The 18,402-nt window shown below is 36.1% G+C and overlaps 1 protein-coding gene across 4 annotated transcripts in view; it reads right to left on the bottom strand.

Moving 5' to 3' along the window:
• Positions 1–2,815: 2,815 nt before the first annotated feature.
• The window catches only part of UBE2E3 (ubiquitin conjugating enzyme E2 E3), a 91,112-nt gene continuing 75,525 nt past the window's right edge, over positions 2,816–18,402 (bottom strand). For all 4 annotated transcript variants that reach the window (XM_042949296.1, XM_042949294.1, XM_042949295.1 and 1 more), the window contains exons 4-6: positions 8,960–9,092; positions 5,448–5,595; positions 2,816–3,454 (exon numbers count right to left, since the gene is read on the bottom strand). In XM_042949296.1, coding sequence (XP_042805230.1) covers positions 3,357–3,454; positions 5,448–5,595; positions 8,960–9,092 — 379 coding nt within the window. In that variant the 3' untranslated portion in view covers positions 2,816–3,356. The remainder of the gene's footprint in view (positions 3,455–5,447; positions 5,596–8,959; positions 9,093–18,402) is intronic.

The raw sequence follows: 18,402 nt of genomic DNA, 5'->3' as shown, positions 1-18,402 counted from the left end.
CTTTTGGCTAAGATCAAGTGAAGATTCTCTCTCCCTCTGCCTCTCCCCCACTCGTGTGTACTCTTTTCAAAAAGGATAACTTTAGCTCGTGTTCCCAATTAAAAAAAATTTTTTTTAATGTTTATTCACTTTTTGAGAGACAGAGCATGAGCATGAGCAGTGAAGGGGCAAAAAGAGAAGTAGACACTGAATCCGAAGCAGCCTCAAACTCACGAACCGCGAGATCATGACCTGAGTTGAAGTCGCACGCTTAACTGACTAAGCCACCCAGGCACCCCTCGTGTTCCCAATTTAAAAAAGGGAAATTAGTAATGTTAAAAGTATTCCTATGACAAATGTCTAAAGTAGAAGATAAAAACATGCCTCATATTCACTGGAATCAATCAATAAAATCTTCTTTTGTAAGGTCACATTTGAAACTTTAAAATAGAGTATTAAAATAAGAATTTGATACAATGCAAATTTTACTTTATCCCATAGAGTCATTTTCAGAAGTTATCAACCTATGTATATCTAATTTTACATATATACATATATATAATCAATATGAGCTGTGATGTTATGCACTGAAACATGGTGAAGAATGGAGACTGTACTTCCTCATCATATTAGCTGTGTAATCTGGGCAAGTTATTTAACCAGTCTATGCATCAGTTTCACTCCGTCAACCAAAGATCACTGGAGTGTCTCCTGTCCTAAAGCTCTTTAGGGGATATTAAAGGAGATAAGATGCATCAGTAACTAAGCGGTGCTGGCCTGCAGTGGTATATACCACATGGCTCCTCTGAGGGCACATGACCATAATCAGAACACTCCAGGCTCAATGGGATGCTCAGTGCCTTGCCTACTCTTGAACACTTACAAAGTGACATTTGGACTTTTACTTGTAAAAACTGTTCTTAATGGATAAGAAAAAAATCTGGGTTCTAAAATATCACAGTTTACGTCTTAGAGCAAAGTTTCACGGGAATAAAACCTACCCTGTTTGTAGTATACATAGATGAATACTTATGTGACTAAAAAGCAGATCTACAGTTTTCCAGAAATAGAAAACAAGGTAAAAAATTCAGAATTTTAAGGGAACTTGATAGGAAGAAACCAAACGATAATTGTTATTTTTCAGTCCATTGGAAATTGTAGCCTGTTTCCTGAAAGAGAAAGCAGAACAAGTGTAACAATGTTACAGGATTAGAACTACTGAGTTTGAAGAAATAATCAAATTCAACTTGTTCATAGATGAACAAAATAAAACTCAAAAGAAGTTGGGAGTGTTTTATTCAAGGCCACAAAGGTAGCTTGTGAAAGAGCCACAAATATTTTTAGGGAACCAGTTCCCTCTTCTGTCCCCAGTGAGTATGGGGTAGAGCGTACAAATAGCAAAATAGGTTGGTGGGAGTAATCAGGGTGCTAACAAATAACGAAGTCCAATGACAGCATCCCAAACATCCTAATATTCAGTATGATGAAAGCCTTTCTAGCATCAAGACAGAAGTTCATTACTCTAGGATGCAGAATGTACATTACTGGAAGAGGGGAAAAAATAGCCTTCTGCAACACACCTACACAGAAAACCTTACAGCTTACATAAAAGGTCCCCAGCTCTCATCACATTGACTTGAACTCCATTATAGATTATTACCACCTAAAATAGTCAAGGCTCAGAGGTTTTCATAGATCCAAGCCTGAATCCTTCAAAACACTACCTATTTGCTTAGTGTTCCTTTGTAATATGGAGATATTTGGGGGGGGTTAGTGAAAAATAGGCATATACATGTACTTTTATTTTTATACTAATTTAAGACTTCTGTTGACCAGTACTCAAGTAGGAGGTCCACTATTCTTAGTAAGGGTGTATGCAACTATAAATGTTTTACTTTATGATCCTGAAGCAATGTATTTTTATGCTAATAACTCCATTCTGTAAGTTTTAAAATGGTACTCTAAGAGAGAGGCTCCATATTTAGGACTGGAAAAGACATCTGCTCCATATTGCACAACCTTGGCTACAAGACCAGAAAATTACCTCAACAACTATTGTAGTAAAAAAAAAAATAAAAAAAATAAAAAAGGCACATTTATAGTATTTACCAAACTTGAATACTGCAAAGTAATTAACTCCTATAAGAAATCTAACATTTAATAATTGTAACCAAAAACAAGGAATTTATATGATCTGTAAAACCCTTAAAATTGGTTTTGTTTTGTTTTTTCCAATTGAGAAATAATGCCGCATCTGCACACTAATCCAGAGTTCTAGTCCACGTTCAGGGCAGACAATGGTTTCTATGTTCAACTCTGCCTCTAGCTCTATCTGCTGGCTAAGTGCCACAAAAAGAATGGTAACGCACACCATACACCACAAAAAAGCTAGACAGGATTGGAAGTAAAGTAAAAAATACACAGACACAGAAGCAGTATCAGATTAAAGTTATTTGACAATATTGTCCAATGGTGGATGTTCATCACCAATTTGGAAACAAAATGTTCTATAAGATAATACCAGATTCCTGAGGCAGGATTTCATATTATCTTGTGCTCAAATATGGTCTTATCAAAGTAGAGCTTCATGTGTTTTGAGATCAATGGTTTAAAACCCAGTGCTGCATCTTTAAGCTCATTATATTCTCTCATCGGTACTTAAAGGGAAAAAAAAACTCTACACATTTAACAAGATTTCAAATGTTTTCAATTTAACAATTCATTTATTTGTACTGGTCCTTAGTAGTCAATCTTCATATCCGCATTTTTATTTCATCAACAATCATCTCAGACACACCTTCTAACAAGATTGACTTAAAATATTACGACAGGAAACTATGCCTTCAGGAGCATGTTTATTGTGTTTGAGATGATACATCAGGTGCTCTCTGAGCTACAAAGGGTAAAAGGAAATCCTCTCATTACAAACTGACAAAGGTAAAAGGTAAAACATTTTTCACAACAGCATGAACCACATACTCAGAAATAGATCTGGGTTTAATACAAATGACGTAATTCCTAGTCATCTACGGCTACTTTTATAACTTCATACAGATAATGAATTAGGCTAAAATGCACTATAATATTTGGTAGACTTCAGGACCAGTATCCTTAGTACATCACAAAATACATTTTGATATCCCAAAGAAGCAAGACTTGCAAGTAGGCGTTTTAAACATAACTAATCTACAGCTACAAAGTTCTACTCTTGATAGCATTTACCTTTTTGGGGAGGCTCCCAGTCTCCAAAGGATAAAAGCAGAGAGTAGAATCAGTATAACATATACACAGAAGTCCGTATTGTAAAGGCTATAAAGATTTGCAGCACAGTGAGAAGAGGCCCTCTGCTCCTTCACACTGCATACAAATTATGTGAATTATGTGGCGTATCTCTTGGTCCACTGTCTGGCTATCCTGTCATGTTCTGCTCTGTTGGTCAAATACTGAGTGGCTATGCTTCCAACCAGAGGATCCGCTGAAAAAGTAGAAAGAACATTAAAAGATATATTATGTGGAGTCTTAATGTCACAGTTTTAAGAGTCGATTAAATCGAAACACTAATTTTCAAGGCAGCACCTCGACAGATATATAATGGCTAAATTTTCAAAATTAAAATACTTAACATCACATAATCAGCTGTATATTTTAATATTCAATTTTAAAAAGCCCTTTTAACTAAAAACAATGCATGTTAAGTTAATAAATTTGATTTTAAATGTATGCCTTTAATAAAATATAAAAACTATTTTTCACTCTTGGCATTTTATTCAGTAATGCTAAGATGATTATATTTCTACCTTCTTATGGATATTTAAAAATGAAATTTATAGGGACGCCTGGGTGTCAGTTAAGCATCCAACTTCAGCTCAGGTCATGATCTCGTGGTTCGTAAATTCAAGCCCTGCATCAGGCTCTGTGCTGACAGCTTGAAACGTGGAGCCTGCTTTGGATTCTGTGTCTCCCTCTCTTTCTGCCCTTCCCCCACTCACTCACTCCCTCTCTCTCAAAAAATAAACATTAAAAAAATTTTTTTTCAATGCAATTCTTAAATAAAAACTCAAATCTTATAACACAGTGCTACTCAGAATGTTTCCTTCATTCTGCAATAGTAGGATTCAAATCCTTATCCTTATCTCCATTTAAAAACTTGTCATTTTGTTTTAAACAGAATTCTAAACTAAAAACTGAATCTGAGCTGTAAATTTCTACTCTGAATTTGTTTTTCAAAAAGGTAAATATGTACACACAGCATAATATCTGAAGTGCACCAAAAGAAAGCCAGTGAAAAGTAAAGCCCTCTTCCCTCCCGACTCCCAATTACTCAAGAAGCTTCTCTACCTAGCAAACGATGTCACCTGCTAACAGCATCTCTATCCAGGGACAGTATGCACACGTACACGCATTTAGAACAGGACTGTTATGCATACGTACTTTTCTTCGGTGCCTTGCTCTTCCACTTAATATATCTTAGAAAGCTTTCTCTATCAACTCATTTAGAGCTGCCTCACTCTTTTCAATCCTGTTTTTCTACCTTTGGCAGATGTATAACTGTTGGGTTTCAGACAACAGTAAAAGCCTTTGGTGATTAGCCCAATATTTAGAAAGAGTAATTCTACTTCTTTAAAAATGACCACTTAGTTAGACAGATAACATATGCAAGGTCTCAGGATTAAACGTCACTTTCTCAAGTCAACTACACATGTTAATGCATGGCAATTATGCATTTCCTTTTTTTTTTTTTTAATGTTTATTTATTTTTGAGACAGAGAAAGACAGAGCATGAACGGGGAGGGTCAGAGAGAGAGGGAGACACAGAATCTGAAGCAGGCTCCAGGATCTGAGTTGTCAGCACAGAGCCCGACGTGGGGCTCAAACTCACAGACCGTGAGATCATAACCTGAGCCGAAGTGGGACGCTCAATGGACTGAGCCACCCAGGCGCCCCTATGCATTTCTTAAAAATGTTATGGATTATATATTAATGACTTTGCATTTCTATAATCATAATCCTAGTCCAACTATCTCATCAACTATCATTTTAATATCCACTATTACTACACCTAAAACAACCAACTGTAAGCCAAGAAGGGAGAACAAGAAGCTCTTCATTACTCATTGGTAGCTTTTAAAGCACATGGCAGCATGGAAGGAGCAATGAAAGGATGCACAGGTGTCCGAGTCATTATTTTACTCCTGGCAAATATGATCTGTAGAGCTACATTAATTCAGAAAAAGTCCATCAAGGACAGAAAGAAAGTAACTATAGGTAGCACGCCATTAATAAACTCAAGAAAGTTATTGTGAAACTTCTGGTCTATCTAACTGAAATGGCATTGATCATTTCCTTGCAAAATGCTTTAGGCTGATCTTTCCACCAGTAGCACTTACTTTCTCAACTCAGTTAAGGTAACCAAGAAAACACGTTGGTTTTTGTAGCCTCACTGTATGTGTTAATAAAGATTTGCTTACCAGGGTTGCAATCTGTCAAAAGCGAACAAATCGACAGCAAAACCTTTGAAATAGTCAAAGCAGGACTCCAGTTGTCTTTAAGGATGTCCAGACAGATGACTCCCTGACTGTTGATGTTGCAGTGATAGATTCTGGTGCGGAAAGTAACCTAAGGACAGTTCCATTAAAAACAAAGAAAATGAATGCTTTATCACCAACTAAAACTCTCACCAACAAAAGTGAAGGGTAACACAGATACTAAATAGAAAATAATTTGACTGAAGAGCTAATTAAACACTAGGTGGAAGTAATATCAAAAGTAAATGGTTTCTATTTATTTAATTCAGTTGAAAGACATTTCTTTTACCCAGTAGAGCAGGAACTTTCTTGATTTCACACCAAAGTGAGTAGCTGATTTGGATGGTTTTCTCTAAATGAATGATACAATAATTATAGGTACCTATGACCATATATGTACCATATACACATACATGTACACACGTGCACATACAGCCCTCTGTTTAAACATGGCAAGTGAGAAGTGTTTTACTGCCAAAGGAAAGGAGGAACTGGTGAAGAATTTTTTTTCACCATAAGACAAAAGTTAAATCAGTTTCTTAGTAGAAAAGATCAGTATCAACTCTGCTAATATCCTGTCATGTATCAGAAAATACTGGACAAAGATTTAAAGGAAGGCTGATGAAATCACCAGTCTATTTTTCAGCTTTTCATTTCTCCAGCTAGTTCAATGTCTTATTAGACTAAGAGAATAAAATAAAACAAGCAAGGTACTTAAGGTACTGAATAAAGGAAACTAATATATCTCTGAGATATATGAAAAAAGAGACTAAATCATAGGAATAAATACTGGCAAGTTTCAAAAACAGTCACAAACATTAACAGGGTGGTTAATTCTTAATTTGGAGTTGCAGAGAAAAACAAAACAAAACAAAACAGTTCCTGATGTCTTAGAACTCGCAGCGTACTATGATCACCCACATGGAGTCTAGAAAGAAAATATTAAAAGCCCTCAAAAGTGTATTTCTGATAATGGTGCATAATTAATTAAAAACAAGAAAGACAGCAGTGGTCTAGTAAGGGAGAAGGAAGAGACTGTACTTCTAGAACCTGTCTAATAAAGTACACATACTAGTTATATGGATCTTAAAATGTGGGCTAGTTGAAGTGGGCTAAAAATGTACAATACATACCAGATCGGATTTCAAAGACAGTACCAAAAAGAGAATGTAAAACATCGCATTAACAATATTCTTACATTGATTTCATGTTCAAATGACAGTATCTTTGGTATACTGGGTTAAATGTTATTAAGATTAATTTCACTCTCTCTTTTTTTTTTTTTTTTTTTTAATTTTGGAGAGAGTGGGCGTGAGCAGGGAAGAGGGGCAGAGGGAGGGAGAGAGTATCTTAAGCAGGCTCCACAATGAGCATGGCTCAGCAGGGCCCAATCCCAGGACCCCAGGACCCCGGGACCCTGGGACTATGACCTGAGCCAAAACAAAGAGTCAGATGCTCAATCAACTGAGCAACCCAGGCGTCCCTCTATCTTTTTTAATGCAGCTTGTCGAGTATTTAAAACTACACATGTAGCTTGCATTGTATTTCTATCAGACAGTTCTGTTCTAGAATATGGGAATAATATGTTTAGATCATTGACAGCTGACTACTCAATAGATATGTGTAGTTTACAAACATGATGCAATAAATAACTTTGAATCCTTTCAGCTATTAATAATCAATGAACAGAAGATAATTAAACTTGTACTATTTCATAGAAGTTCAGTACTTTATCTGAACTTCAAAAATAATCAGAACTGTATAGAAATAATTGTACCTAACACCAAGATAAGAGCAGAGGTATTATTTCTTTTTCACTTGTCCAACTACAGATCCGAATAATGCTTCATAATACTGTGTAAGATATCTCAGGCAAGAAAAATGAATCAACATGGAAAGGTTAGAAAATTAAAATACTGAGACTTCAGCAAAAAAAAGTAACATGCTAAAATAAAACATAACCACTATATTAACCAAAACAATTGATAAATCATATACAGAACTATAGTTTGAAACCTGTTAGAAAAAGAAAAATAGAACTCCTTTCCTTTCCCTGATATACAAATATAGTTTTGTAGAAAATAAACCTTGCAAACTTTTTTCTGCTAATTTTGCTACCATATAAAAACCAATTTCAAGAAAAATGAGGCATGTAGAAGTATCACTATTTACAAATACAGCCATGAGCTATTTTGCTAAGGTTTTGTTTTCTGTAATACAGAAAACGTAACCACTGAATGCAAATTGAGCAGTTAATGATATACCAGCATTTAACATGTATCATTCTGAATGTGAATACAATTTGTAGTATTATTAACATGGGGGCTTTGTTCCTTTATTTGATCTAGCAAGACATACTCTACATACTTGGGAACATTAAATAAGACAATCATTTACAGATCTTAAATTCAGATGAGACAGTATAGTATTCAAAACACTGGTAATTCCAGTAGACAGCAAATAACCTCTAGGTGATAGGGAACCTTGGTGTCTGTACTTTGAGGTAGATATCACTAGGTGGAACTGTTGTTACATTATTAGATAATGGAGAAATAACCCTGGGTTTAAAAAAAAAAATCCTTAATTTTTACTCTCTCTCTTCTCCCACCCTCACCAAGCATGCATGTGCACACAAGCATTAAATTGCTACATGTGTTTTAAATAGTGTAGGGGACATAAGAAACTATGTTGAAAAGAAAAACATTTCATCATAGTTAAAGGCCTGATAACAATATACTTTTCCCTGACATGTCAGAAGTCTCTGTAACTAGACCATAATTATGTTCAGGCTTAATATTGGCAGTTTTCACCTGCTGGCTTGACCATTTTATAATGAGAAGAGGAGGAAACCATTCAGGTAACTTATATTTAAGACTTGAAAAATAATTGCCAAGGCACAACTCAACCCTTGTGTTACCCATCTAAATTCATACTGAGAGACAACTAAGGCTTAAGCCACCCAGCCCACCCTCATTCTCATTATTACATCCTATCTACAGAGGGCACAAAGCAAGCTTTTTGAGTAATCGTTTCCTTCTTCTTTGCTGCGGTTTTCTAGTTTTGCTGTGAAGAGATGGTATTGAGCACAAAATTCAACTTACTTAATTCTTATTTCTGCAAGTTGTCAAACAGCTTTACTTTTAATCCCGACAGGTATCTCCAGGAAGCTTCATAGGATATTTTCCCTTATAACATAAATCTAAAATTTATCTCCTTTATTGGTGTGCAAAGTGGCATATTTTTATTTACAATTAACAAACTCTTTCTGCTGACTATAAAGTTATCTGTATAAGGCAGAAAGCAATTTCTGTCAGTTTCAAAATTCTTGGTTATAAGAGAGTTTCCATATCAATTCATGAAAAGCAATGCCATGAAAATGATTACATCAGTACATATTTAACCTCTAGAATTTTAGAGAAGGCTGAAGATTAAAGAATGGACTTGTAGGTTCTTACCTTTGGTGGCTTAAATGGATAATCGGATGAAAAAGTGATATCCAGAAAAAACACACCACCTTCATATACAGAACCTGGTGGACCAAGTATAGTCGATCTCCATTCATAAATGTTATCTCCTTTAGGCCCAGCACTATTTAAAAGAAATTAAAAATCAATGTGTATATCTATAAGCAATAAATGTTAACATCTTAAACCAATTAAGTATTAAAGGTAAATTAGCAACCTAGAGCAATAAGCGATAAATATGAAAAGTAAAAGAACTAAGTCCCAATGTGTGTATACATGTATGTATAAACTTATTTGCAAACATTTCAAATTTCCAGAAAAACTGCAAAACCAAAGAACACCTGTATAACTTAACCCAGAAACTACCTGTTAGCATTGTGCCCCACTAGCTTTTTCATCTTCTCCCTCCCTCCCACACCCTCTCTCTTTCCCTCTCTCTGTATGTATGTATGTGCACATACACACTGACACCCAAGGCTTTTTTTTCTGAGCTATTTGAGAGTAAGCTGAATGCATCTGGCCCTTTCCCCATAAATACTTAAGTTTTCACATTTCCTATCCTCCAATATAATCAGAGTACAGCCACAATTTCTGTAAATTAAAAAAAAAAACAAAACACTTTAACCAATTACCTGCAAAATAATGTTGTCAACTGACCCAACAATAATGACTTTTAAAAAAATTTAATTCTCGTCCAGATACAGAATCTACTCTTAAGATCATCTATGGCCTGTGTCTTTAGTTTCCTTTAAGATGGAACTTTTTGGCCTTGACTTTTATAACATTAACATTTTTGTTAGTGAATACAGTCATCCTCCTTCCCCATCATCTCCTACTTCTTTCAATAGCATGCTCATCTTTTTGGAGTTATCTCATGTTTCATGGTTAGATGCAGACAGGGCATTCCTGGCCACAACAGTGCAGAAGTGATGTGTTCTCAGAGTACCAAGGTATTCATTCACCTGTCCCTAACCGGTGTTGTTAATTTTCATTACCTGGCTCAAGCGATATCTGATTTTCCTACTGCTTACTTACTATCTTTTTCCTACAATAAGCAACCTTTGCTCTTCAACCAAATTTCTCCCCTACATTTAACATCCATTTGTGATTCTTGACTGAACTAAACTTTACTATGATGGTGATAAAAATCATAATTTTCCAACTTTAACATTTACTCTACATTTACCAGCTGGCCCTTGATTCCTCTCTTCTCCCGTTTGTATGAATGTGTGTATTATTCACATGGTCTCATGGATTCTCTCTTTTTTTTTCTTAATGATTTATATAATTCATTACTGCCTTTAATTGTTTTGATGCTCAAATTATCCCAAATTTGGCTAGTGGGTGCCCCTTCAAAATGGCCCCTCTATTCTTGTGAGAAGTTGCTGTATTTTTATAAATACTTCCTTACTTTCACGGCATAACACGGCACAACAACTGTTCCAGGATCCCAGGCTTGGAATCAGCCATTTCCTCAAGGAGCCCTGGTTCCTTTTAGTCCCACATTTAGGGAATGTTAAAAAAGCAAAGTCTGAATGCTCGATGCTACTAATTCCCAGGTACACTGCATTATGCTCAACAACATCATTTCATTTATAAAATACAAACAAGAAAGATAATTCAAATAAAATCTAAACTCACAATTATTTGCTGGTAAGGCATACCCAATATTCCTTAAATTCTCTTCAAATTTACCTTACAGACTTCCATTTTTCCCTAACCTTTACATCATAAATTATCTTGACTTTGTGAACTAATGTACATCTAGAGCGTTTCTTCTTTTATTTTTTTTTTAATTTTTTTTTTTAACGTTTATTTATTTTTGAGACAGAGAGAGGACAGAGTATGAACAGGGGAGGGTCAGAGAGAGGGAGACACAGAATCCGAAGCAGGCTCCAGGCTCTGAGCTGTCAGCACAGAGCCCGACGCGGGGCTCGAACTCACGGACCGCGAGATCATGACCTGAGCCAAAGTCGGCCGCTTAACCGACTGAGCCACCCAGGCGCCCCGAGCATTTCTTCTTTTAAACTGACCTATTAGTTTACAAATGATCTGCATGTTTGATTTAAAATAAGGGTAAACCAGCATTGATAAATCAACCACTTGATAATCAACCTATTGTATTAATTATAATAGGACTTTCAGGTATAGTCAAAATAACTGTGTATTATTAATTCTGTAAAACAAACTGAACTGTAAACATCAGGTAAGTGATGCTATCAAATCAAACCTATGCTCTAAAAAATAGTCCATACAGAAAGGATGTAGAAAACTTGATGGTATAATCAAAATATTTGCAGCATGCTTTAAAAACCTATATTTAAGGCAGATGCATGAACAATAAAATCTCACTATTTTGGCCCATTTAGGGAAAAATATTTTTTAACATAAATACTGTTTTATACGTCTTCAGTGTACACAGCAACTGAAACTAATTACAGTAATGGCTCACTGTCCTGTCATCATTTGAGAATCAAGTATATTCCCTAAGTGAATTTTCATTGTAACTAAAAACATAATATTGAGCACTAATTTTGTAAACAAACAAAAAAGGGTTTAACCTGATTCAACAGCATTTCCTTTTCCAAGTTAATTTTTCCCTTGGTGGCTTAAGGTAATCATCATAAAATGAAATTATAGTGTCAGAAACTTTTATGGTAGAGCTGCTTCACTAAAATGATTCTAAACTATACATGTCACACACTGGTAATGTTAATAATAGTAGTAGTCATAATAATAATAATAATAATAATAATAATAACAACATTAGTTAAGATTTACTCCATCCATATTGCAAGCCAGGCATTGTTCAAAGCATCACGGCATAACTCATTTAATTCTCCTTACAAATCTATGAAGTAGGTACTATTAGTACATTACTATTTTTAGATGAGAAACAAAGGTTCTGAGAGTTAAACAACTTTCCATATGTCCCACAGTCACAAAATGACTCAGAAAGAACTTGGACAAAGTCTGTGAACTAGTCTGTATTGTCTTCAACAATGTGCTGTATTATATTTCTAATTTAATTTCCGGTCAAATTTTGCTAATATCTATTTGTGTAAGAACCCAAAGGGAGCTGTTATCCAAAAAACTAAAAAACAAAAACAATAATAAAAAAACAAACCATAATACAAAGTTCCTCAGTAATATTTCTTAGTTATTAGTAGAACTATGTTATGCTTCAGAGAATACAAAGAAGTTGGAGTGGGGTTACTATACTTTTTAATGAATCACAGAATTTCAGACTGAAAAGAATCTGGTTGCAGCCAATCCCATCTCTTTATACTTGAAAAAACCAAGACACAGAAAGTAAATGGTACATCTTAAACCCCCTCTGCCAGTTGGCAGTAAGAGCTGTGATTCCTACACCAAACTCGTATTGGTTCTTAAATTTGCTTTCTTCTCACTTATACTGTTTTGTCCCAGGGCAAAGGAAATGTTTATTACAGCAGAATATTAAATGTGACTTCCCTTGTTGTCTTAGAGAAGACTGGGCAAGGCCAAAGCTTATGGTAGTATGATTCCTTTAATGCTCCAAGAATACTGAACCTAAGGCAAGCAATGGCTAAAATCCAGCCCTAGTGCTGGCTGCCTTATTTGGAATAAGGACACCCTTTGCCTTCTTAGAAGGTGCCACCTGCAAATCAAGACATTCTTAGTGGGGGTCGGGGGGAGGAAGGTGTTGGATACAAGAACTGGCTCCACCCAAATTCAAGCAAAGTATTTTTTACAGGCTGCCTTCTGGTCTGCCACTGAGGCTTCACAGCTGAGGAGAAAATGAGTGATAAATGCTGACAATCTCAAGACAGGTGCTATTCATACCTTTTCATTAGTTAGTTTCATTCCCTCTGTTTTACACAAGGGTAACATTCCAGTAGTTCCACATGCCATTCTAGATCATTTGTGTTTCCCTCTCTGGGGAATGATGTTCACAAGAATATCACGATAACATTTCCCCAATCTTTATTAAAAAATAAACCTCTATTACTCTACCCCTCCCAGCTCCCATCTCAAAGATCTCTTAACAGGCTTTATACTCCTTATCACTACACTGAAACAGCACTTATCAAAGGTCACCAGTGACCTCATCACTAGACCTAATGCTCATTTCTCAATACTCATCTTATTTGACTGCCCCAGCAACATGTTGACACATTCGATCACTTTTTTCTACTGGATATAAACTTCTGTTTTGTTACTAGAATAACATACTGGTCTTCCTCCTAACTCTCCTGGTCCTTTCTTCTCAACTACTAGTGCTATTCCTTATCTCCCTAATCTATAAATAGAGTCAGTCCTTCAGAACTCAGTTCCTGGACCTCTTGTCTTTTCTTCTCATATCTATCCTTTTGTTGATCTCATGCAATTTTATGGCTTCCAAAAGCACCAGTAGGCTCTTAATTTCCAAATCTGTATCTCCAGCCTATGTTTTTATGCTGAATTTCAGAACTACACATTGAAATGTTTACTAAACAGTCTTTATAATATTTTGAATCTAATAATTTTGAAAACTGCCTCATATTTAACATGTCCCAAAATGAGTTCATGTTCTAACTCCTCCTACAATCCTCCCTATTTCAGTTAAATGCCAACTCCATTCTTCTAGTTCCTCATGGCGAAAGCAAAGACCTCTTCTTTAACAACACTTTACCTCGTATCCAGTGTATCAGCAAATTCTATTGATTTTATCTTCAAACAAACCCAAAATTCTACCTGACCCTGATTCAAAATACCAGAATCCCCTCCTGGCTAGTTACAATAGCCTCTCTGCTTCCACCTATGGCCCTACTCCCACCATGGTAGTCTATTTGCAAAAGACAAGCCGGCAAGGCAACAGGCAGAAAGTAAGTCAGATCATGTAATTCTAGTCAAAACTTTCCAAAGGCTTACCACCCTCCTGTTCTGTGTTAAGATCAAAGCCTTCTGACCTACAAGGCACAGTATAATTTGCTGCCACCATTATCACCATCATCCTTCTTATCTGTTTCTCTCTTCCCTGTTCAACTGGCTCTAACAACCTGTTTCTCCAACACACAATGTACAGTTCCACCTCAGGGCTTCTGCACAGATGTATCTCTGCCTAGAATGTTCTTCTTCAAGATGGCAACATGGTTTGGATTCATCACTTTCTGCAGGTCCTGATTGCAAAGTCACCTTCTCAGTGAGGCCTTTCCTGGCCACTCTATCTAAAAATGTCATACATCATCTCCACATATTTTATTATTCCTATTTTCTTCTCCATATAATTTATCACTCTCTAACATATAGTTTACTTATTTATCTTACTGTCTCTCTCACCAGAATGTAAGCTCCATGAGGTTATAAGATGTAGACTAGGCTTCTTTCAGTGGATGGTACTTTTATGCCTTAAAAGTTATAAGTATTTTGGCAACTCAAAGTGACTGAAGAGCTATGGGATCTGCCCAAGGTGAGAAGGGAGATCTCAGAGAGAAAGTTTAATAGCAGGGGGAAGGAGAAGGAGGAGAATGAAGGGAAAGGGAATGTTTTCTTACTTTACCTCCCTCCGTAAAGAAAGGTTCATTTATTTTACTTCACTGATACAGCAAAGTAAAATTTATTCCAGTTCTGAGTCAAATTACGAGAAAACAGAAACAAAATTGTTCACTGACACCTCACTATGCACAAATACCAAAAAAACAACAGAAAAGACTGTTAAATTCCATAATGAGAGCTCAATTTTTTGTTTAAATGTTATTACGAAAATGAGAAGTACCTTTATTCTATTGCTTTTTTTCCCCCTACATACATCCATCCCTCCTTTTAAATACCGTATTTCCCATAAGCTAGTATACGTTCTACACAAAACAACAAGAGTAAAAAGCATGGAGAAAGTTTAGATTGAGTGACAAACTTAGCCTAAAATTTTTGTTACTAGCTGCTCTTACTGTTAACAAGTGATATAATTTTAACCATTAGCAGCATGAGGACAGATATCTCAGCAAAATTCATTTTCTCACTGCTTGAATATTAATTCAACAATTACTGTTACTGCAAGGGTCATTAACACTGTCTTTTTCCAGCACTGGAATAATTCCCAATACAATGTTTCAAATGCTCAATTTAATAATAGACTCATTTTACAAAAATGCATTTTTTAACACAATGCTTCCCACACACACAACCTTTTAACCCCTACCAAACTAAATGCCAAGATTCCATATGCTTTCTATCCCGAAGGCAGGAAGTTCTACCTTGAGCTGAACTAAATTCAAAGAGAAAAGGACATAACAATGACTTAAGCCAAGACTTGACAGAACTATGAAAACTGTGGTGTAACGGTGAAATGTTCCATTTTAAATAATTAAAATGCTAAAATGAACATTTCTATGTGTGCAGGATGCATTTAAAATGAAAAAAAAAAATCTTACTAATACAAAGTTTCTACTGAAGCATGGGTTACATAATGAAAGACCTTGAATTAAAGATGCCATATTGGCATAACTTCAATAGGACTTATCCACCCTCACTGAAATCTATTAAAAATATAAATAAAACTAAAAAGGAACTAAATACAAGGAGAGATACTCTATGTTCATGCATAAGAAGACTCAAATGTCAAGATGTCAGTTCTTCCCAATTTGACCTATGTGGTCAATCCAATCCTACTCAAAATCCCCCTAAGTTATTTTGTGGATATCCACAAACCGATTTATAAAGTTTATATATGGAGAGGCAACAGAATAGCTGACACAATCCTGAAAGAGAACCATGTCAGACACTACCCAACTTCAAGACTTACTATAAAAGCAACAGTAATCAAGTCAATGTGGTATTGACAAAAGAACAGAAAAACAGATCAATAGAAGAGAAAAGAGAGCCCAGAAATAGACCCACATAGAGTCAAGTGACCTCTGACAAAGGAAATAGAATGGAGCTAAGATAAAGACAGTCTCCTCAAAAAAATGGTGCTAGAACAACTGGACATCCACAGGTAAAAAAATAAAATAAAATTTAGACACAGACCTTATATCCTTCACAAACATTAACTCAAAATGGATCAAAGAATTACTCTAAAATGCAAAACTATAAAAACTCCTAGAAAATAACATGGGAAAAAACCTTGGTGATGACTTTAGGTATGGCAATATCTTTTTAGAGACAACAGCAAAGGCACAATCCATGAAAGAAATAACTGAAAGTTGGACTTCATTAAAATTAAAACCTTCTGCACTGCAAAAGACAATGTCAAGAGAATGAAAAGAGAAGCCAAAAACTGGGGGAAAAATATATGCTAAAGACACATCTGATAAAAAGACCGTTATCCAAGATATACAAAGAACTCCTAAAACTCAACAATAAAAAAATGAACAACACAATTAAAAAATGGGCAAAAGACCTCCACAGACCCTTCACCAAAGCAGATATACAGATGGCAAATGAATTTATGAAAAGATGTTCAATATCATATGTTGTTATGGACTGAATGTTTGTGTATCCTCAAAAGTCAGGTTGAAATCCTAACCTTCAGTGTTGGTATTAGGAGGGAGGCTATCAAGAAGTTATTAGGTTATGAGCATGTGCCCTTCTTAAATGAAATTAGAACCCCAGAGCGCCCTTGCCCCTTATGCTATGGAAGGACACAACAAGAAGACGCTATCTATGCATCTGGAAGCAGGTACTCACCAGACACCAAATTTTGGACTTCCCAGCCTCCAGAACGTTAAGAAATAAATTTCTGTTGCTTATAATCCACCCAGTCTAGGAGCACCTGGGTGACTCAGTCAGTTAGGCATCTGACTCTTGATTTCGGCTCAGGTCGAAATTTTACAGTTTGTGACATGGATCTCCGTGTTGGGCTCTGCACTGAGCATGGAGTCTGCTTGGGATTGTCTCTCCCTCTCCCTCTGCCCCTACCCTGCTCTCTCTTTCAAAATAAATAACTTAAAAAAAAAAGCCACCTAATCTATGGTGTTAGATACATGTCATTAGAGAACTGCAAATTAAACCAACAATGAGGTAACACTATACACCTATTAGAATGGCCCAAATCTAAAACACTGACAACAATATATTCCTAGCAAGGATGTGGAACAACAGGAACTCTCATTCACTGATGGTAGAAATGCAAAATGGTACAGCCATTTTGGCAGACAGTTTGACAGTTTCTGAAAAACTAAACATATTCTTACTATACAATCCAGCAATTGTGTTCCTTGGTGTTTAATGAATTGAAAACTTAGGTCCACACAAACACTTGCACACAGATGTTTACAGTAGCTTTATTCATAACGACCCAACAAGGTGAATGGATAAACTGTGGTTCATCCAGATGATGGAGTATCATCCAAGGCTCCAAAGAAATGAACTATCAAGCCATAAAAAGACATGAAGAAAACTTAAATGCATATTACTAAGTGGAAGAAGCCAATGTGAAAACGACGTAATGTATGATTGCCAACTATATGACACCCTGGAAAAGGCAAAACTATAAAGACAGTAAAAAGATCAGTGCTTGCTAGGGCTTAGTGGGGAGGGAAGGATGAACAGGCAGAGAAGAGATCTTTAGGACAATATAACTATGATACCATGATACTACAATGGTCATTACACATTTGTCAAAACCCATAGAACGAAGAACACCAAGAAGTGAAACCTAACACAAACTATCAACTTTGATTAATGATGCAGCAAACATAGGTTCATCAACTGTAAGAAACATGTCACTGTGGAACGGTAGTGGGGAGGCTGTGCATGTGGGGACAGTGGGTATATGGGAACTCTGTACTTTCTGCTCAATTCTGCTATGAAACTGAAACTGCTAGTAAAAATAGTTTATTTTTTAAATGTTTGTTTATTGATTTTGAGAGAGATCAGGGGTGGGGCAGAGAGAGGGAAAGAGAATTCTAAGCAGGCTCTGCATGATCAACACAAAGACAGATGCGGGGTGCCATCTCATGACTGCAAGATCATGACCTAAGCTGAAACAAAAAGTCGGACGTTTGGAGAGCCTGGGTGGCCCAGTTGGTTACCTGTCCGACTTCGGGTCAGGTCATGATCTCGCGGTTTGTGAGTCAGAGCCCCACATCGGGCTCTGTGCTGACACAGTGAGGAACCTGCTTGGGATTCTCTCCCCGCCCCCCCCCCCCCTTTCCCTCGCAGGCTCTCTCTCAAAACTAAAGACAATTTAAAGAAAAAAAAGAGACGTTTAACTGACTGAGCCACACAGGAACCCCTAAAAATAAAGTTTATTAATTTAAAAAATACACATAAAGCTTAGATGAAGTAGATGTTTCTATATTAAAGCAAGAAGTAGAAAGTATTTAAGTGTTGGTCTATTAAAAAGTTTCCAACCTACAAAGGGATGCTTTCCAAAATTTTGTTTTAAAATCAGGTACTTAGGAACTTGAACACATTTTAACTGTGGTAATATAAATGGTGGTTTCAATGTTGGCTCACAAAAGTCAATTTAA

The sequence above is a fragment of the Panthera leo genome, chromosome C1, assembly GCF_018350215.1.
Source record: "Panthera leo isolate Ple1 chromosome C1, P.leo_Ple1_pat1.1, whole genome shotgun sequence".
NCBI classification, from domain to species: domain Eukaryota; kingdom Metazoa; phylum Chordata; class Mammalia; order Carnivora; family Felidae; genus Panthera; species Panthera leo.
Note: the sequence above shows the minus strand (reverse complement) of the source record. Positions and strands in the feature narration are given on the sequence as shown.